The sequence below is a fragment of the Sinohyriopsis cumingii genome, chromosome 17, assembly GCF_028554795.1.
Source record: "Sinohyriopsis cumingii isolate HCF-2022 chromosome 17, ASM2855479v2, whole genome shotgun sequence".
Taxonomy (NCBI): Eukaryota; Metazoa; Mollusca; class Bivalvia; order Unionida; family Unionidae; genus Sinohyriopsis; species Sinohyriopsis cumingii.
In genome coordinates this window covers 7278384-7301250 of record NC_142977.1, presented here as the reverse complement: position 1 = coordinate 7301250, position 22867 = coordinate 7278384, and the positions used below count along the sequence as shown (strand labels likewise).

General features: G+C 36.3%; 1 protein-coding gene across 3 annotated transcripts in view; it reads left to right on the top strand.

The window, feature by feature from the left end:
- Positions 1-22867, top strand: part of LOC149777695 (serine/threonine-protein kinase N2-like) — a 130690-nt gene that overhangs the window by 59333 nt on the left and 48490 nt on the right. For all 3 annotated transcript variants that reach the window (XM_089938745.1, XM_089938744.1, XM_089938746.1), the window contains exons 3-7: positions 7172-7281; positions 14782-14950; positions 19047-19201; positions 21748-21980; positions 22472-22632. In XM_089938745.1, the coding sequence (XP_089794871.1) occupies positions 7172-7281; positions 14782-14950; positions 19047-19201; positions 21748-21980; positions 22472-22632 (828 nt within the window). The remainder of the gene's footprint in view (positions 1-7171; positions 7282-14781; positions 14951-19046; positions 19202-21747; positions 21981-22471; positions 22633-22867) is intronic.

The window sequence follows — 22867 nt, the reverse complement described above, 5'->3', positions numbered from 1 at the left end:
TCGTGAGACTGCCATTTCTTATATTCACAGTCATTAATTTGGCTATTCTGATGGCACAGCATCCAAGTGACCAGTCTAATACATCACTGGCCGACAGCATCCAAGTGACCAGTCTAATACATCACTGGCCAACAGCATACAAGTGACCAGTCTAATACATCACTGGCCAACAGCATACAAGTGACCAGTCTAATACATCACTGGCTGACAGCATCCAAGTGACCAGTCTAATACATCACTGCAGCTGATGGGACAGATCCAGTGACCAGTCTAATACGTCACTGCAGCTGATGGTACAGATCCAGACAAATATGCACAGTGAAACACAGACAATTAAGTTAGCCATGAAGTTACTTTTAGTCAAACTGCCATGAATGCAGACATTGCTATAATTTGATTAATATACAGGGTCCATGCTAAGGGGTGCTTCAGGTGAAATTACTGCCCTGAGTCCATCAATTTGCTTAAACAGGCCAGAAGTTCATGTTGCCTTGCATTGATCTCACAATGTCCCTCCACCTCCATTTGTTTTTAACACAATGTTGTTGTTGTTGTTGTAGGGTTTAACGCCATTTTTCAGCACACGATAGGCTATACATGGCGGCCAGTATTAACAGTGGAGGAAGAACCCGGGAAAGAACCACCGACACTCGAGAAGCTACTGGCAAGCTTTCTCACATACCCACATTGGGTGAATCTGAGACTCGAACCTACGCAGACAGAGGTGAGATGGCAGTGATCCGTAACGGATAGCGCTTTAGACCACTCGGCCACTCGGGGCCCCTTAACACAATGTAATAATAATTGAAGTAAACATGTATTTTTGTTAACATTTTCGCTGCATATAGGAAGGTGGATAGTTATTAAAAGAAGCTTTATGTGCTGCGTAAATTTTGGTCCTAATTGATGATCATAAATATTACCAATTAGATTGCTATCTAAGACGTTATTGCCAAAAATGTGCTTGTGATCTTTTGAAAAAATTCTTGAAAAATTGAAGTTCTTTGGTCAGTCAGATGCAAATTATAACTCATTGGATGTATCAGCGTCTAGTGCTAATTCAGTTAAAAAATTTATCCAGTATTTCAATTTCGGAATGTAAGTTTTCAAATTTTGCAGGACTTAAGGCTTGTAGACATCTCAGGGCAGGTTTGCAGAATTTTCAGATTCTTGAATTATATGGATGAATTCCATTGCTTGTTCTCGGCATTCATTTTTTTTATATCATTGTGATGGCAGTATATGTAAACTATGTTTTGATTGGTCCATCCAAACTGTGACTGGCAATTTTGACCACTTTCAACCAATGAAAAGCAGTTTTAAATAATGTCTTATGTATGTGTCATGGAATATTGGAGAAATCAGCTGTAAAACAAAAGTAATTTCTGATCATGTTTAAGAAACAATTTGAAAAACTTTTGTGTTAGATAGCTGTACAGATATCAGATTACTAAAAACTTGATTAAAAAGCAAGAATAATAGGATTAGCTGCAATAAAGTACTGTAATGGGGTGTTTTTGTCAGACTCCATTTTAAAAAACAACATTCTTGGATGCATTGTATGCAGTGACAAGATTTTGTATGAGTCTTCATAAAAATAAAAGTTTTACAAACATTCAGGTTTGGAAAGACATGTTTAACATGCAGGAGAAGAGTGTACCCAATACAAGAAATATTGATTCAGTAGCTGCAAGAGTAAAATGGACAATTAGAATTCTGTTCACTGAAAGAGGCTTGTGAGATGAAAAGAAAAAGAGACTTTGTTAAAATGCAGTAGTGATATTTTCACTAACCTCTGTAAGGGATTCTCTTTAGAAAGCTTTAGGGCTAATGGTTACAAGGACTGGATGTTTGTGTTTCTGGAAAAGTAACAGAGAAGTGATTATTATCTGAAAGAGAAAGGAGAAAAATGTGCAACTGTCCCTTTACCATGTATTAGTGGACTATCTTAGGAATTACAAAAACTCTTCTGAAAGCATAGAGCTAATGTGATCCACAACCTGTCCGTTCACTCTTGGTACATCCTGAAGACCACACTTCATTGAATAAGAACTGCCCGTTCATCTATACTCTCCAGAGATTACAAAAAAAATGTCTTCTGAAAGCATGGAGGCTTATGTGATCCACAAACCCTTAAACACCATCCGTTCACTTTCGGTACATCCCAAAGACTGCACTTTTTATAAACAAGAAATGCCTGGTCATCCATACACTCCAGTGTGATAATTAGGGCAAAGACTCCTTTGGGGAGACCACTAGAAGCCTTGAAACAAGAGATATTTACACCAACAGAGAATCCTGGACAGCAGTTCTTGCCATAAAATCAGAATACTCAGTAAAGAGAATAATACTCTTAGGAGAAAGATAAGGGAGGCTATTGAAATCATGGAGGGTGAGCCAATGTTGAACTATGATTCAGAATTGGAACTTCCTTCTTTGTACAGAAGGTTTGTGTCATGTGGTCAACATTTACTTTATCATGTGACTTATATCATTCTTCTGATGAAGGCCTTTATCATGTGACTCATCATTTCTCTGATGAAGGCCTTTATCATGTGACTCATATATCATTCCTCTGATGAAGGCCTTTACCATGTGACTCATATATCATTCCTCTGATGAAAGCCTTTATCATGCGACTCATATCATTTCTCTGATGAAGGCCCTTATCATGTGACTCATATCATTCCTCTGATGAAGGTATTTATCATGTGACTCATATCATTTCTCTGATGAAGACCTTTATCTTGTGACTCATATCATTCCTCAGATGAAGGCCTTTATCATGTGACTCATATCATTCCTCTGATGAAAGCCTTTATCATGTGACTCATATCATTCCTCTCATGAAAGCCTTTATCATGTGTCTCATATCATTCCTCTGATGAAGGCCTTTATCATGTGACTCATATCATTTCTCTGATGAAGGCCTTTATCATGTGACTCATCATTCCTCTGATGAAGGCCTTTATCATGTGACTCATGACATTCCACTGATGAAGGCCTTGTGTTATGGTTGAAAGTTAAGAAGTCATGATTTTGCTTCCTACAGAAATGTGTCGAATCCTGTTTCATTATTTATCTTGTTGGTTTGACTTGATGTTTGATTTGTCCTTAACATTTGCAACAGGTATGCCAACCATTTTAGATTGTACACAACTACAGCAGATTTTGTTTGAAAATTCTATTTGAGGTATTACCCATTTCGTTTTTTAGCTTAATGCAGTGCAGTGTGTCACATATTGTTATTGCAACTAACCCTGCACTTTGTCTTGCAGTTTTAGGTGGATTACTGTGAAACTTTATGCATATTATGGTCATCATCTAAACATTCACATATTGACAAATCTGTGCTCCCATGAATGATGTACAGGTTATTGCCCTTGAATTTTTGTACGAGTTATTACCTATGATTGTTGTACAAGGTATTACTCATAAATGTTGTACAAGTTATTGTCCTTCAATTTTTGTACAAGTTATTACCTATGATTGTTGTACAAGGTATTGCTCATAAATGTTGTACAAGTTATTGCCCTTGAATTTTTGTACAAGTTATTACCTATGATTGTTGTACAAGGTATTGCTCATAAATGTTGTACAAGTTATTGCTTCAGCCAATGTGGGTATGTGAGAAAGCTTGCCAGTAGCTTCTCGTGGGTTGGTGGTTCTTTCCGGTGTTTTCCTGGGTTCTTCCTCCACCATTAATACTGGCCGCCATGTATAGCCTATCATGTGCTGAAAAATGGCGTTAAACCGTACAACAACAACAACAAGTTATTGCCCTTGAATTTTTGTACAAGTTATTACCTATGATTGTTGCACAAGGTATTGCTCATAAATGTTGTACAAGTTATTGCTTATTTTCACTGACAGCTGAATGATATTTATTATAGCATAATGAATTCAACTATACTGCCATATTTTTTAAAATTTATTGTAATACTTGCATTTGGGAGTGGGATTGCTGTGAGACTTGGCACATGTTATGGTCATCATCATCATGGGATACACATCTTTCCCTTGATAACTTGAACAAATCGGGATCCCAAAACACAGACCATACTATAAGCGAGGGCGCGAGTTACCGAGGGACCTCCAAGAAACCCACTTGACATCCAGAAACCACAGGGTGGAGGGAACTGGGCTGTTTAATGGCTGAATCCTTGTTTTTATAATTGAGTCGAGAAAAATTGTCAGTGAAGCACTTTTCTGATGAAGTTGTTCATTATTCTGTATAAAATGTCCAACATCAGAAAGATCGATAACATGATTCGAACTGGTTTCAACAACCAAATACTGTTCAAGAAAACACGGCTTTTTGTTTTGTTTATTTGTCTGGTTCCCAGAGTGATGTATATTTTGCGAAAATAGGAGTCTCGGAAGCAGGGAACCAGACTAACTGTTGTAACATTACCAAGCAAGATTCCTTTATTTTTTTATACCACTTTTATTTGATTCAAATGACATAATTAATGTGATAATAGAAGAGGAGACCTGCTCTTTATTTAGTGCAACAATACAACAGTTGCTTCTTCAAGTCCGATATCAAAACACAGTGTGCACTTAATTAGGTTCTCAGAGAAATGCTTGCAGACATAGCTGTTACAGTAGATTGACAAATTTTGTGTTTAATTACAAGAAGACACATTGCATTTATGATGATTATGCTTAAAAGGAAATAAAAGATAGAACCAGAACACAAATTTCAATTGATAAAATAAAATTATTTAATCGATATTTATTAAAGTACATTTTCATTGATTGAAATATCCTTGAATATTCAGTAATTGTGGTGCACTAAGAATGTCGTTTGAAAAGAAAATGTAACAAATTACCGGTAATATGTCTTATCCACTGTTTTCAAGAAATAGGGATCCACGTCAGATCTCGCATTATTAGTGGGTTTGCGAGTTATCAGGGCACAAGTTATCGAGGGAGTGGTGTATGCATGTTAAAAATCATTGGTCTTCAGTGGAATTTAGTGCTTCTTTTTACATATTTATCTCTATCGTCGGGTAAGATTTGGATCCATATGGGGCAGCATAGTGCTCACCCTTCCTCAAGTTACCTGATAAAATTTGGGAGTGTAATTAAAAAGAAAGTAAAAAGAACATTGCCAAATATTTGTCAGTGTATCTTTATTCTGAAAAAGGTTATTATTAAGCCAAGCAGTGTCCTCTACAATTGATTGAAAGCACTGCAGCTTGCAGCAGAAGTGTGCTACAAAGTGTAGATATGTGTTTAGTCAATCAGATTTGTTACTCACATAATAAACACAAAAGTTTGGTCTACACTTGAATAAATAGTCCTACCTTCCAAATTATCTGACAGCTGCTGTTGGCATTTCTGTCTTTTTATCATGGCTTTTAGCATTGAAAGATATCTGAATTAAGTCAGTTTTGTAAGTTGGGGGTGGGTGGGGCCAAGAATAAAATAGGTCACATTATCATACAGAGTTGGCTGTTTCAGACGTGTTTATTTATTCATTTCCCACATTATTCATGTGCATAGATCACTATTTCATTACTTGATGGAATGGACCTCAGATATCTGCAAGGCTTGGGGACCCCAATTTCTAGATAACCGTTAATCCCAAGAGAAAATTGAAACTGGTTTTAATTTTATTAATTCCGTTGTCTTTTGCAGGCCAGATCTTTCTGTTATAAGCTGACTCATACCACATACTGTTTTCTTTATCTTTTCATTTCTCATAATGTAGTCGAATTTGAGCAATAAGAATAATTAATAGTTTGTTGTTGTTTTTGTTGTTGTTGTTGTTTTTTCAGAGAAAAGGGATATTATCCAGCCTTCTTTTTATCTTTTGAAGTAGTCGTCTCAGAAGTAAAAGTACAGTCGTTGCAACAATGTAACAAAAAAGGTTACTGTGTAATTGATAATGAAAAGGCTAATTATCATACATGTCTTTGTATTTGTTGAATGCTTCTACCACACACGCCATAATAATAATGTTCTTAATACAATTTGCAGACTTGTTACTAAACAACACACTGTCTTATCATTTGACTCATTACCAAACAGTAGACTACATTTTTAGCATGTGAAACTTATTTAACATGGATGCTTTGTACATTTCCTATGGATGACCCTCTTTGTGTGTTTTGGACATTCATCATGGATGACCCTCTTTGTGTGTTTTGGACATTCATCATGGATGACCCTCTTTTGGGGCTTTGGATCTTTTAATATTGTATTGCAATAGTCGGTTTGAGATTTTGTCAAATAGACAGTTCCCTTACTGTCAGTGTATTGCTAGTGGAACACAGTTGACTGACATTATCTGCATGGACTGTATTTTCACAAAATATACTAGAAGGCCTTCTAGATTGCAAACATTAACAAGACATTCATCTTAGAAGGCCTTACAGATTGCCAGCATTAACTAAATATTTATATTAGAATGCATTATAGATTGCCAGTATCAATAAGATATTTCTCTTAGAAGGCCTTATAGGTTGGCAATATCAGCAAGATATTCATGTTAAAAGGTCTTCACTCTGCAACATACCAGTAATAAAACTATGGTGGTGTACATTAACTGTGGAGTACAATGAAAATCTTAGTACTATGGTGGTGTAGATTAACTGTGGAGTATAATGAAAACCTTAGAACTATGGTGGTGTACATTAACTGTGGAGTACAATGAAAATCTTAGTACTATGGTGGTGTAGATTAACTGTGCAGTATAATGAAAACCTTAGTACTATGGTGGTGTAGATTAACTGTGCAGTATAATGAAAACCTTAGTGTTATGCTGGGTAACTGTGCTTGCAAAAGATGTCTAGTATCAGAATTTTGTATTCAATGACACCAGTTATAATGTAGTCGCATCTCAGTGAAACCTGCCCACAATATGTGAAATTGGCAGATTTACCTTTTGGATTGTGCCATATCTCCATATATGTGAGATTGCTTGTTACTGATTTCCTTTTATCTTTTTGCATAACAGTCTTTTCTGTTAATTGCCTTCATAGAAAGTGTCTAACAGAGGTACAAGAACCAGGAACTTAACCCATTAATGTTCAGCCATTGCAGTTGCAATTCAAAAGGGGTTACAATTCAGAAAGGGGCCTTACTGTTTAAGGTCTTGGGATTATGGGTTCTTTATGCGAGATGCTACAAGAGTTGTTCTCACTCTGCTTTACTGTTCCAGTGGATGCGATGAAGTCACCAGAGTGTGCAATAGATGGTGCTTATAAAGAAAAAGATCCCGTAAGTGTACGGCTCAATTCCCTCCAGAAACAGCTGGACATTGAACTGAAGGTAAGACATTTACATGTATTTGCAATCAAATTGCCATTACATTTTATTAGAATTTCTCACACCTTGGTTCGTTTTTGGCTTAAATAGCAATGAGGCCAGCTGGGCCTTGGTTACGACTCTCTCTTCATGATGTTTAATCAGTTGCATGCTGTCTATTCTCAATTGACTGGCTTGGTTTTATCATATGGTTATAAAAGTCATGAGTACTTATGGTATTGTCCTTCATCCACTGTGAACTGTCTATTGTGTGTCATCTGTATACAAAAAAAATAAAAATGGAATTTACAACTGCTCAAATTACATTGTTAGCACAAAATTTTACAGGTAGTATTGTGGAGATTCATCACTCAATGTAACTGCAGTTAGTTAAAATTTCAAAAGTTTACTCAACACTTCCAAAACTACTTAAAAGAATTTGACAGAGAACTTCCTACTGTGAAGGTCTTTCAAATGTATACATAATGAGATATGGCTACCATCTCTACAAATTTTATGAGATATGGTTTCCATGACTAAAATAGCAAAACCTTCATGTAACATTTTAATGAAATATGGCTACCATCACTAAAATAGCAAAGCCTTCATATAACATTTTTATGAGATATGGCTACCATCACTAAAATAGCAAAACTTTCATGTAACATTTTTATGAAATATGGCTACCACAACTAAAATAGCAAAACCTTGATATATGATTTTTATGAGATATGGCTACCATCACTAAAATAGCAAAACCTTCATGTAACATTTTAATGAGATATGGCTACCATCTCTAAAATAGCAAAACCTTGATATAACATTTTTATGAAATATGGCTACCATCACTAAAACAGCAAAACCTTTATATAACATTTTTATGAGATATGGCTACCATCACTAAAATAGCAAACCCTTGATATAACATTTTTATGAAATATGGCTACCACCACTAAAATAGCAAAACTGTTTTATAACATTTTTATGAGATATGGCTACCATCACTAAAATAGCAAAACCTTCATGTAACATTTTTATGAGATATGGCTACCATCACTAAAATAGCAAAATCTTTATATAACATTTTTATGAGATATGGCTACCACCACTAAATTAGCAAAACCTTTATATAACATTTTAATGAGATATGGCTACATCTCTAAAATAGCAAAATCTTTATATAACATTTTTATGAGATATGGCTACCACCACTAAATTAGCAAAACTTTCATGTAACATTTTTATGAGATATGGCTACATCTCTAAAATAGCAAAACCTTTATATAACATTTTTATGAGCTGTGGCTACCACCACTAAAATAGCAAAACCTTTATGTAACATTTTAATGAGATATGGCTACCACCACTAAAATAGCAAAACCTTTATATAACATTTTTATGAGATATGGCTACCACCACTAAAATTGCAAAACCTTCATGTAACATTTTTATGAGATATGGCTTCCATCACTAAAATAGCAAAACCTTTATTTAACATTTTTATGAGATATGGCTACCATCACTAAAATAGCAAAACCTTTATAAAACATTTGTATAAGATATGGTTTCCATCACTAAAATAGCAAAACCTTTATTTAACATTTTTATGAGATATGGCTACCACCACTAAAATTGCAAAACCTTCTTGTAACATTTTAATGAGATATGTCTATCATCACTATAATAGCAAAACCTTTATTTAACATTTTTATGAGATATGGCTTCCATCACTAAAATAGCAAAACCTTTATTTAACATTTTATGAGATATGGCTTCCATCTCTAAAATAGCAAAACCTTGATATAACATTTTTATGAAATATGGCTACCACCACTTAAATAGCAAAACAGTTTTATAACGTTTTTATGAGATATGGCTTCCATCACTAAAATAGCAAAACCTTTATTTAACATTTTTATGAGATATGGCTTCCATCACTAAAATAGCAAAACCTTGATATAACATTTTTATGAAATATGGCTACCACCACTAAAATAGCAAAACTGTTTTATAACATTTTTATGAGATATGGCTACCATCACTAAAATAGCAAAACCTTTACATAACATTTTTATGAGATATGGCTTCCATCACTAAAATTGCAAAACTTTTATATAACATTTTTATGAGATATGGCTTCCATCACTAAAATTGCAAAACCTTTACATAACATTTTTATGAGATATGGCTACCACCACTAAAATAGCAAAACCTTTATATAACATTTTTATGAGATATGGCTACCACCACTAAAATAGAAAAACCTTTATATAACATTTTTATGAGATATGGCTTCCATCACTAAAATTGCAAAACCTTTATATAACATTTTTATGAGATATGGCTTCCATCACTAAAATTGCTAAACCTTTATATAACATTTTTATGAGATATGGCTACCATCACTAAAATAGCAAAACCTTTACATAACATTTTAATGAAAAGCAGCTCATCAGAATCTGACCAAATTTCACAGAGAGCATCGTAACATGAAGAGCTTTCAATTTTATTCAGTGTCGCCGACCCTCCATAAAAAATAAGTCATAACTGAATTTAAAACCTTGAAACAAGGTGAATAAAACAGAGAAATCTTGAAACATAAGCAGCTAACAGCATTTTAAGAAATTATGCAAAAGGTGTCCACTTGAACCAGATTTCATGGTTGTTCTCTCGTACTTGGCAGTTAGGTAGATGCTAGGCAAGGTGAGCAATCTGAGGCTCATTTAGGTATTATATATTTCAGCAATCTGAGGCTCATTTGGGCATTATAATTTTCAGAGTCTGTCTCTTCTGAGAATATTACATGGCAAATTCTCCCTATGACAGCCCTTTAAGATGGGATAAACTGTCTTTGGCAGTATTACATATAACACCCAAAGTGGATTGACCGTATCAAACTTTGAAGTACACCTCTCCCTCAATAACTCATGCACAATATGGTCTACAAACATAGACCACACTATAAGCGAGGGCGTGAGTTACCGAGGGATCTCCAAAAATTTGAGAAAGCTGTGGGAGGATGGGGGCAGCGTTAGGGAACGGGGCTGTTTAACCCTTTACCTCATACAAGCGTCTTTGGACACCTCTACTCCATTTGCATGGAAGCGCCTTTTGATGCCTCTGCAAGATTCGCGTAGAAGCGCCTTTTGACGCCTGCTGTAAACATCAGCCATTTTGAGCTAGTTTTCGTAGCGCCACCTTCAGAGAAAACCCCCTTATTACATACTACATTCATTTCTGCGAATGACAATTATGTCAGATCACGTGGTCACTATTCATGCACTGGTTGATATCTGCTATTTAAAGTAACTGGGTCGTAATCTCCACTCTCCAAAATGGCAGCCGCGGATTTCATTCAGTACGTACGAAGTTTTCACGATTAGAATAACAACCACGAAAGATTCAATAAATTAGGTAAAGGCTCTGATATTAATGTAGGCAGCAATTAGTTTTTATAAATTATCAAATTCAGATGACTTAATGATATAGACGCACACGAAAACCTTGTAAATTTCGAGTATTGGAAATGGCAGCTACGGTTGGTCACGCGGCCTCACAGACATGACGGTGAACGAGTTCTCTCAAGATTTTGAAGCACATAAAAAAATTCTTCTGTGGAAAATAATTACACAGCTATTACAATTGGACATTACTCTTAAATTTGTCCACATATAATATATGTGTACCAAAAATGTAAAATGGTTAAAATTGTTGTTAAACGTAACATACACTAAATTGCTTAACAGTTCACAGGCAGGATTTCATTTAGTACTTAACGAAGTTTTCACGAGTAGAATCACAACCACGAAAGATTCAGTAACTAAGGTAAAGGCTCTGATATTTATGTAAGCAGCAATTAGTTTTTATTGATTATCAAATTCAGATGACTTAGTGATGTAGACGCAGACGATAAACATGTAAATTTCGAGTATGGGAAATGGCAGCTACGGTCGGTCACGCGGCCTCACTGACATGACGGTGAACGAGTTCTCTCAAGATTTTGAAGCACATAGAATATTCTTCTGTGAAAAATAAGTACACAGCTATAACAATCGGACTTTACTCTTCAATTTTTCCATATATAATAGATGTCTACCTAAAACGTAAAATGGTTAAAACTGCTGTTAAACGTAACACCACTACATTGCTTAACAATTCACAGGCATGCCTATGCGGATGCGGTCTGCTAGGTAACAGGTGTTCTGTTTATAGCGTGCTGCACTTTGTCACTATGCTCTATGAGGTAAAGGGTTAATGACTGAATCCTCATTTTACAATCACATCGATAATAATTTTTAATAAAGTGCTTTTTCTAATGAAGATGTTCGTTATTCTGTTTAAATAACATTTATTTTCAAAATGTCCAACATGTGAAAGATCGTTCAACTGGTTTCAACAACCATCACGTGTAAGCGAAAAATCTGTGTATTACGTCAGTGCTTTTTGTTTTCTTGATGAGTCTGGTTCCCATAATGGAGTTTAATAGTATCCTGCCAAATATGGAGTCCACAGAGCAGGGAACTAGACTAACTGTTGAGACACCACCAAACAAGATTCCTTTTTTAAAAAAAAAAAAAACCATGCAACATTTATTTTGTGAGGCAGTCATCTACGTCAAAACTCAATTTTACCTATGACCATACCTAAGCTCACTTACTCTTGCCTTGCATGTATAATATAAATTACAAATTTAATATAAGAGCTCATGGGTACATAGATATACATAGGTACATAGATATACATAGGTACATAGATACACGTAGGTGCATAGATATACATAGGTTCATAGATATACGTAGGTGCATAGATATACATAGGTACATAGATATACATAGGTACATAGATATACGTAGGTGCATAGATATACATAGGTAGATAGATATACATAGGTACATAGATATACATAGGTACATATATATACATAGGTACATATATCTAGATAGGTACATAGATATACACAGGTACATAGATATACATGGGTACATAGATATACATGGGTACATATATATATATATATATATATATATATATATATATATATATATATATATATATATATATATATATATATATATATGCATACATAGATATACATACGTACATAGATATACATAGGTACATATATATATATATATATATATATATATATATATATATATATATATATATATATATATATATATATATATATATATACATAGGTACATAGATATATATACATACATAGATATATATACATACATAGATATACATAGGTACATAGATATACATAGGTACATAGATATACATGGGTACATAGATATACATACGTACATATATATATATATATATATATATATATATATATATATATATATATATATATATATATATATATACGTAGATATACATGTGTACATAGATATACATGGGTACATAGATATACATACGTACATAGATATATATATATATATATATATATATATATATATATATATATATATGTACGTAGATATACATGGGTACATAGATATACATAGGTACATAGATAAACACACAAAAAATATCTTTATTTGACTTCTCAGTATCATCACACAAAATATATATTTATTTGACATCTCAAAATCCTCACAAAAATATCTTTATTTGACTTCTCAAAATCCTCACAAAATATCTTTATTTGATGTCTCAAAATCCTCACACAAAAAGTATCTTTATTTGACATCTCAAAATCCTCACAAAAAATATTTGTATTTGGCTTCTCAAAATCCTCACACAAAAAATAAGTGGACAGATTTTCTAATAGCAACTCACCTGCAAATAGATGGCTTTAAATTTTGCACAAATTAGTATTGATCTGCCATCAAATCTGGCCATTGTGACTAAAAACAGAAACCTAATGGTTTCTTTTGGAAAAACCACAACATAATTTGAATCATTTTGACAGAAAATATACTGGGATGGGCATAATTAGAATCATTTTGACAGAAAATATACTGGAATGGACGTGATTTTAATCATTTTGACAGAAAATATACCGGGATGGACATAATTTGAATCATTTTGACAGAAAATATACTGGGATGGTCATGATTTGAATCATTTTGACAGAAAATATACTGGGATGGACATAATTTGAATCATTTTGACAGAAAATATACTGGGATGGACATAATTTGAATCATTTTGACTGAAAATATACTGGGATGGACATAATTTGAATCATTATGACAAAAAATATACTGGGATGGACATAATTTGAATCATTATGACAGAAAATATACTGGGATGGACATAATTTGAATCATTTTGACAAAAAATTTATTGGGATGGACATAATTTGAATCATTTTGACAGAAAATATACTGGGATGGACATATTTCAGATTCATTCAAATGATGCTGATCTTCCTTCTAATATGGCCAATGCAACTAAAATTAAGTGATAACTTTAAAAGGTTTATTATTTAACATCAATGATCAACAAAATTGGATCAAATTTGATGTCCTCCTGCTGTAGCCTGCTTTAAGAATTTGTATAAATGATGCCAACCGCCTAAAATATGGCCAGCACTACAAAAAATAAACTTTAAATGACTTCTCAGAAACTGATCATCAGAAATTGACAAAATTTGACAAAACACCACTAGAGTATTTGAGAAAATTGTACAGAAAGCATACTGACATCAAGGCCTTTCAAGTTTGTACAGATGATGCTATCATGTCTGGACACCAGTGCTAAAATAACTTCTCAAAAACCACTTAACAGAGGCACAAAAATTTGCTGGAAAGAATCTTGTCATTAAAGGGCTTTGAAGTTGGCACAGATGATTCCAATCAGCCATCAAATATGGCTCCTGCTACAAAAAAATTGAAGATCTATTAATAACTTCTGAAAAGCTACTTAATAGAATTGGACCTAATTTGACAGAAAGTATCATAGCTTGAAGGCCTTTCACACTTACAGAAAAGATGTCAGTCCACAATTAGATAATGGTTGCCATTGCAAAAAAATAGAAAAACATTTACCCAGCCTTGTGTAAAAAAGAAAAATTGTTTAGAAAAGTTAGATAAACTCTGACAGAGAGCATCCTGGCATCAAGGTGTGCCAGTATTTGACAAATGATGTTTATGTTATATCAAGTATGGATGAAAGTAAAAAAACATAAAACTTTGAAACAACTTCTTTAAAAGCATATGCAATGAACAACACAGAAAGCATCCTACTGATACATAATTTTGGGCCAAATGCTCTTGGATTTGGTTATTGGGCAGATGTCAGTCAGGTGAGTGATATCAAGCCCACTTGGGCCTCTTATTGGAGTATAGACCTTACATTGTTTTAAATGCATGCATGTAAAGATGTTGACAGTAGAGTGTATTAGTTTTAGTACAGGTGTGATAAGATGTAAAAGTACATGAACATTTTCATTTAAGCAAAGAGACCAATATTTGATTCCATCTTGTAGTTGGGACTTTGGTTTAATTATGTAAAAATAACATTCCACGCTTGTCCTCAATTGATAAACACTGTTAATGCTTGCAGGTGAAGCAGGGTGCAGAGAACATGATCACGATGTACAGCACAGGATCATCACGTGACAAAAAACTTATGGCAGAAGCACAACAGATGTTGGCAGATGCCAAAACGAAAATTGAAATTTTGAAAATGCAGTTGAGGAAGGTTGCCCAAGATTCTTCAACAAATGAGGATGGTAAATTGAATCACTTCATATTTTCCTTTTGTGGGTTCAGGAATGCCAAATTGGCCCAATACTTCCTCCTGCCTTTCATAGGTGCAACTTATGAAGACAGGGGCTGTTGTGGTTTTGGGTATTGTGCTGAACTCAGGACCAGTAGAGTGTCACTTAGACTCCTATTTCATGGGGACAAATAGGGTGCCACTGAGAGCCCTACCCATAGGGAAACAAAAAGGGTTCCTCTTACAATCCTATTCATAGTGAACAAAAGTGTGCCACATAGAATCCTCCTTGTGGTACTAAAAAATGTGCCAGTTAAAATCCTACTCATGGGAACAAAATGGAGCCACTTAGAATCCTACTTATAGTAACAAACATGTGCCAGATAAAATCCTACTCATGGGGACCAAAACAATGCCACTTAAAATCCTTCTCTTGGGGACCAGAAATGTGTTATTTAGCATCCTACTCAGGGAAACAAAAGGGTGCCACTTAGAATCCTACTCATGATATCAAACATGTGCCAGTTAAAATCCTACTCATGGGGACCAAAACAATGCCACCTAGGATTCTCCTTGTGGGGACCAAAAGGTGTCACTTAGAATCATACTTATGGGGACCTAAAAGGTGCCACTTAGCATCCTACTCAGGGAAATAAAAGGTTGCCACTTAGAATACTAATCATGGGGACCTCAAAGGTGCCACAGCATTCTACTCGGGGAAACAAAAGGGTGTCACTTAGAATCCTACTCATGGGGACCATAATGGTGCCAGTTAGAATACTGCTGATTGGGACCTCAAAGGTGCCACAGCATTCTACTCTGGCAAACAAAAGGATGCCACTTAGAATCCTAATGATATGGACCAGAAGGTTGCCACTTAAAATACTGCTCATGGGGACCTCAAAGGTTCCACAGCATTCTACTCAGGGAAACAAAAGGGTGCCACTTAGAACACTACTCATGGGGACCAAAAGGGTGCCACTTAGAATCCTATTCATAAGGACCTAAAAGGTGTCACTTGGCATCCTACTTAGGGAAACAAAAGAGTGCCACTAAGAATCCTACTGATGGGGACTAAAAGTGTGGCACTTAGAATCCTATTCATGGGATTAAAATTGAGGAAAATCTTGTTTGGAGGAAAAGATTGTGAAAATGAAAGAGAAATTCAGACTCCAATACAATTTTTAATTTAAGGGGATTCTTTTCATTGAAATTTCAGTTTAAGGGATTTCACTGTGTTTTCTAAACCCCTTGATATATTTTTCATGCTCGGGAATCATTATGAATCTAAGACAATTCATTACCCCATTTACTTTGTGATAAAGGTCACAGTCATTGAAATTTGTTGTGTGTCTGTGTGTGTTTCTGTTAAAGTTTTTTCATTTGCTTATGTTTCTTAAATCTCTTGATTGATTTGATGCATGCAGTGAATACAGTATTTATGAAGCGAAGACAAATTCATTCAACACAATCACTCTCTCATGTTGACCTTGCTGTCAATGTCACATGTTTTACAGTATTTCTTTGATTACACTGGTCAACAGTGAAATCATTACTGACTTGAAAAGGCCCTAATCTGTAGTGTTTTGGTGTGCCGAACACGAATATAACCGTGAAAAATTTGTATTGGCTCTCGTTTTGAAGATATTCATATACCTCATTTTCTATGTTTCACTGTGTAAATTTCTCCAGTAGGACTGCAGCAACATCCGGAATAATGATGTAACATTGCATAATACCATCATGCTCACATCATCCACAGTTGATTGCATCATTTTCTGATGCAATGCAATACTAATGCCATGCGGCTGCTGAAGTAAGTTGACGTCAGCAGTGTACTATACATGTGTAGGCCTATTATACTAATGCCAGGCGGCTGCTGAAGCTGACGTAAGCAGTGTACTATATAAAGCCCAATCAGATAGGTTCAGCATTTAAAATATTTTAGACGTTGTGCGAGACAGTTCAAGCTACTGTTACATAAAACTTATTATTTTATCCATTTACGTACAATAAAGAACAGTAATGCCTCGAAAGTGTGTTAATACCGCGGACAATTTTTGCTATATTTGTGGGGAAGTGACATTTGCCAACCAGAAGAAAAGTATCAATTCTCAAGTGAAGAAGGCATATCATCTTTACTTCGGATGCAAGGTTGGTGACCAAGACAAGCCTTGGGCTCCGCATATATGCTGTGCTACATGTACAACACAGCTTTCACAGTGGTTGAATTGCAAAAGGTCATCAATGCCGTTTGCAGTCCCAATGGTGTGGAGAGAGCCAAGCAACCACCTAAATGACTGTTACTTCTGCTTGGTTCCTCCTCTTTCCGGCGGAATAACGAAGCGAAAGAAGTCGAGAATAGTCTACCCAAACATTCCGTCTGCATTGAGACCAGTTCCACATGGCGAGGGATTTCCTATTCCAGAACCTCCAGCAGAATATTCTCTTGATTCATCTGACGAAGACAAAGGTGAGTCGACCTGTTCTTCTCCTGGTCCATCAGCATGCAGTGATCCAGATTTTCACTGTGGTGCATCATCAACCCCACACAGAATAACACAGGAAGAACTAAATGACCTGATTCGTGATTTGGACTTATCAAAGAACAAGGCAGAATTGCTAGGATCAAGACTCCAACAATGGAATCTTCTAGAAGAAGATGTCACAATTACTGCATATCGAAAGCGCCACCAGCAATTGGAGCCTTTCTTCAGAAAGGAAAGTAATCTGATATTCTGTTCCGATATTGAGGGCCTCATGAATGCTTTAAAAATCACTCATGACCCACAAGAATGGAGACTATTTGTGGACTCTTCGAAACTGAGTCTCAAGGCTGTGCTTTTGCACAATGGAAACATTCTTCCATCTATTCCAGTAGCGTATGCTGTCCACATGAAAGAGACATACGATAACTTAAGGCAGCTACTGAATTCCATTGAGTATAACAAGTACAGCTGGCACCTCTGTGGTGATTTGAAGGTAGTTGCCCTTTTAATGGGACTGCAGCAAGGATATACAAAATACATGTGTTTCTTATGCGAGTGGGATAGCCGAGCAAGGGAAATGCACTACATGAGGAAGGAATGGACTCACAGGCAGAATGTAGCCATTGGAGAGAAGAATATCCAACACCCAGCTCTGGTTGAGGCTCAGAAAATCTTGCTACCACCCCTTCACATCAAACTAGGTTTGATGAAGAACTTCGCGAAAGCCATTGACCGGACTTTGCCAGCATTCCGATACCTGCATGAAAAATTCCCTCGACTCAGCGAAGCACAGATTAAAGAGGGAGTTTTTGTGGGTCCTCAGATTCGAGAGCTTTTCAAAGATGACCGGTTCAACAACTTGCTGGAAGGTGACGCGAAACAAGCATGGAATGCTTTTCGCCTAGTTTCTACAAACTTCCTCGGAAATGTTAGGGCAGAAAACTATAAGGAACTAGTAGAAGACATGTTGATGAAGTATAAGAAACTTGGCTGCAATATGTCTCTAAAGATTCACTTCCTTCATTCCCATTTGGATTTCTTTCCTAGCAACTGTGGTATTGTTAGTGATGAACACGGCGAACGTTTTCATCAAGATATCGCAACAATGGAACAAAGATACCAGGGAAAATGGTCCACTACAATGCTGGCTGACTACTGCTGGACACTCCTCAGAGATGCTCCCGAACAGCTGTACAAGAGACAGGCGAAGAAATCTAAGATGTAGTCAATGACTTGATTTTTTATAGGTAGGCTATTAAGTTGACCTTTTACTATTGGAATGCATTTCGTTATGTAAACATTAATTTCTTGCAGATTACAAAAAAACTAGAGCCAATTTTGCAATTTGACTGTCATATTCGTGTTCAGCACATAAAAATTGATAAGAATTGACTAATTTTATTTCAGTAACATGACTTTTGTAAAAATTTGTTGTCCAGTGTTATGAGTTTGACACACAGTCTCCGACTTCCTTGTCATGCCCCCTCATGACATTGGTATGGTAGAGGATATCACCCTTGTGCATCCATATGTAAAGCCATCTATATATATTTTTTGTAACTCCTTCTGTTAAGCATTCAGGCACATATCTGCTTCAAACATAATTTATTATATTTTCAGCCTCACAGCGCTGTGAAATCCTGTCCCCCCTGGAACTTAGGATTGAGGAACTGCGGCATCACATCAGAATAGAGTCTGCTGTGGTGGAAGGTGCCAAAAATGCCATCAAACTACTACAGGCTAACAAGGCGCCAGACAAAAAGGCATTGCAAGAGGTAATTATTTCCTACTCATGCCAGCAGACTATTACTAGGGCCAAGTAACTATTGTGAAGCATGTTCTTTGCTATTGCTTACTACTAATTCATTATTGGAGTGAAGTGGGGGTACCATGATTCAGTAATTCATTGGTTCCTAGAAATCACAGGTGTTACGGTCAAGGAACATTGTTCATTTTGTGAAAACAATAGGACATCAGAATTGAAAAGAACATGGTCCAAGTCTGACTCCTTTGTTTTGGTAAACATGCAGAAAACCACCTTGTATCTTTGAATAACATCACCCCTTCCCTATAGAATGTTGCCCGTCTCACCTTTCCAGGTTGTGAGTGTTCCCTCCTTCCATAGTACCCTCAACATTTCTTCCTTGGTTTCATCCATTCACACTCACACCTGTGAGTGTCTTTTAAATGAGGGCAACCCAAATTTGATATCACTTTCACGAGAGAAAGATAATGGGAGGGACAATCCTGTGTCCACTTGGAAGCAGACTCATGACAGTGATGTAATTTCCATCATGGTAGACTCAGATGAGTTCTCAGAGCAACCTGTAGCAATGGTTCCTCCCCATCCATTGAGGTCCCAGGCACCTACCCACCTGTCTGACTAGGTGTTAGAGGCAGTGGAAGTTTGGATCCTTGATAATGCAGTAAGCAAGGCTAGCCTTCTTACCCCAGACTTCTTCAATCTCATAAAGGATGACTAGCCGTCTGCAGTGAAGATATTGCGATATGCCATTTCCATGTTGATGGCACCCTCTGTACCTCCACAGGGATAATGCCTTGGAGACATTGAAGATCTTGCTGAAGAGAGGCTAAGGGAGAAAGTTTTTAGACTTCTTATCCATCTTCACAGAGGTATGGTGTACACACAGGTAAGGTGTCAGCACCCTTTCCCATTGTCTTATGCTAGTGTCCCATGAGGAGTTCACGTAGGCCATTTTTTCAGGTGTTTGGTCCTTATAGGATGGCTACTGTCTTCATTTCCAGGAGCATCCTCCTCTATCATGGACCCCATCTTTCACCAGTCCAAACTAGCTTGATAAAGAGAAGAGGTGCACACCCTCCTGTCAAATGGCATATTTAAGTGGGTAGAAAATGATCTGTCTTAGGCTTTCTGTTCCGTATTATTTCTGGTGTTGAATAAAGGCTGAATGTTTTGACTCATAATTGACCTTTGTGCTTTAAACAGATTTCTTTGGAATGAATGCTTCAAGATAGAGACTACTGCCTCCATCAGGAACACAGTAATAACCTGCGACATCCCAATCTTCATTCCATACAGGAAATACTTCAGGTTTTGTCTCATCCTGGAAGCATTAAATTTCAGGCTTTTCCATTTGGTCTCACCTATGCCCCTGGAACTTTTAAGAGTGTCAGTAGTAGTAGTTGCAGCCCCCTTGAGGTAATTTGGGATTCCCATCTTGCAGTATTTTAACAACTGGTCATGCACAACATTCTCTTCTGAAGGCACTGTCCCTGTGTTGGTCTGTTGTGACCCATCTCTGTTTTATCCTAAGCCTAGAGAAGTTTGATCTCATCCCTTCTCAGGACTTAATATATGTGGAGATTTATTTCCTTATAAGCCAGGGGAGGGTTCAATTTGCCCTGGACTGGATTGAGAGAAAAAAATAATGTCCATGATAATGGTTCCTCTGGCCAAAGCCTCGTTGTTTGCTTGCCTTTAACTCTTTTTATTTCATGGGAATTCTGGACTCTGCCATGGTCTTGGTTCCCTTAAGAAGACTTTGCTTGTTTCGATATACCATTGCACCTTTAAAAATAGTTCACTGGTGGGACCATCTGTATGCATATACCATTACACCTTTAAAAATAATTCCACTGGTGGGACCATCTGTATTCATATACCATTACACCTTTAAAAATAATTCCACTGGTGGGACCATCTGTATTCATATACCATTACACCTTTAAAAATAATTCCACTGGTGGGACCATCTGTATGCATATACCATTGCACCTTTAAAAATTCCACTGATGGGATCATCTGTATGCATTTATAACTGCACCATTAAAAATAATTCCACTGGTGTTCCACAAAACCAGAATTTCTAATGCTTGGCCCACCCCTTCTGCCTACAAAAGGTTTTCTCTCGAGACAGCTAACTGGTGGCAAATTAAGTGGCACCAACTTAAAATTCATAACCCTATGGGATATATTGCGTACATTTGTTATAAACTGAATTTCTTAATAAGTGAAATAATGCAAAGATTTGTAGATGTGGTTCTTAATCATGATAGAAAATTAGCCACATAAAAAATACTGCAGTTGTATTCCACTATAGTAGTGGTTCCTAACCTTTTCGAGGATAAGGAGCCATCTTAACTTCAGTAAATTTTGCACAGACCCCAATATTCAAATAGTTGTACTTATAGGCCCCTTGGAATAACCTGTCTCCACCACCCCAGGAGTTATGTGGCACACAGGTTGGGAACCACTGCACAATACTAATGAAATATTGAAACAGAAATATAAATCTTTCAGTATTGTTAGTAAATGTCGTGAATTTTCTTTGTTTTCCAGGCACAGTCAAGTTTGGCAGAGTCAAACCAGAAGCTGGATTTGCTCCGCATCTCACTAGAAAAGCGAATTCAGGAGCTAAGTCCAGAATCCAACAAGATCGAGTCCCTTAAGCAGGAGCTTGATGGACTCAGTCAGTACTCGTACACTCAAAACAAACAGCATTCGACACTACACTCACAGAACTCCTCACCTTTCGCAAAAGCTGCCGCACTCACTGGGAAATTGGAAGTCAGGTAAGCTACCTGTCATGTTATGTTGTGTGTGCGTGTGTGTGTATGAGAGAGTGAGTGAGTGTGCATGCATGTGTGATAGAAAGAAAAATGGTTAAAGAATGATTAAAAGAGAAAAGATTTAATTATGTTCATTGTATGTCAGGAACTTTGGAATATTTCCTGATGAGTATTTCAATTATACTTCCTATTATTATTATGTGTTTTTGCTACTAGAAGTCATTACACTGGGGTTTTCTACATTTTTGTCAGAATCCCCATTTTGCCCTACTTTTTCAAAATGACTCTCCCTTTTTTCACTTTGTTATGTTTTTGCCAAACATATTTTGAAAGGATTCTGTTTTGCCTCTTTACTATCTTTTGGAAAAAATTGGTGTTGAGAAGATGAACAAAACCTGACTAAAGAGATAGCTAGAATGTGAGTAAGAGCGTGATTTTGCTCAAGTTACAAAGATAAATCAGTAAATGTTGCATGTGGTTATCTCCCTTTTCAGACTGGTAGGCTGCCAGGGTTTGCTGGAGGAAATTCCAGGGCGGCGAAGAGACAGCCTTCAGCTCCTTTTGTCCAGCCCAGGGGAGAGCAAGAGTTTACTTCGTGGTTCCAAAAGCTACAAAGGCTCAAGCAAGTCCTACAATGTGAAGGAAGAACTCAGCAGTAAGCACTGACAAACATGCTGGTTACAGTTTATCATCATTAATGTTTAGCTTTGCACATTCAGTACGATGACTGATTTTAAAAGATAAGTGGCAATTGTTGCGGACTTTAGGAAACCTTGGGCATTTTACCTTCTTGTCTGCAGTTGAAGGAAGGACTGCACAAATCTTAAAATACTTTTCTCTTGGGATTTGTATCTGCATCAGCTGCAATGGCGGTGTGGAATTTTGTATTT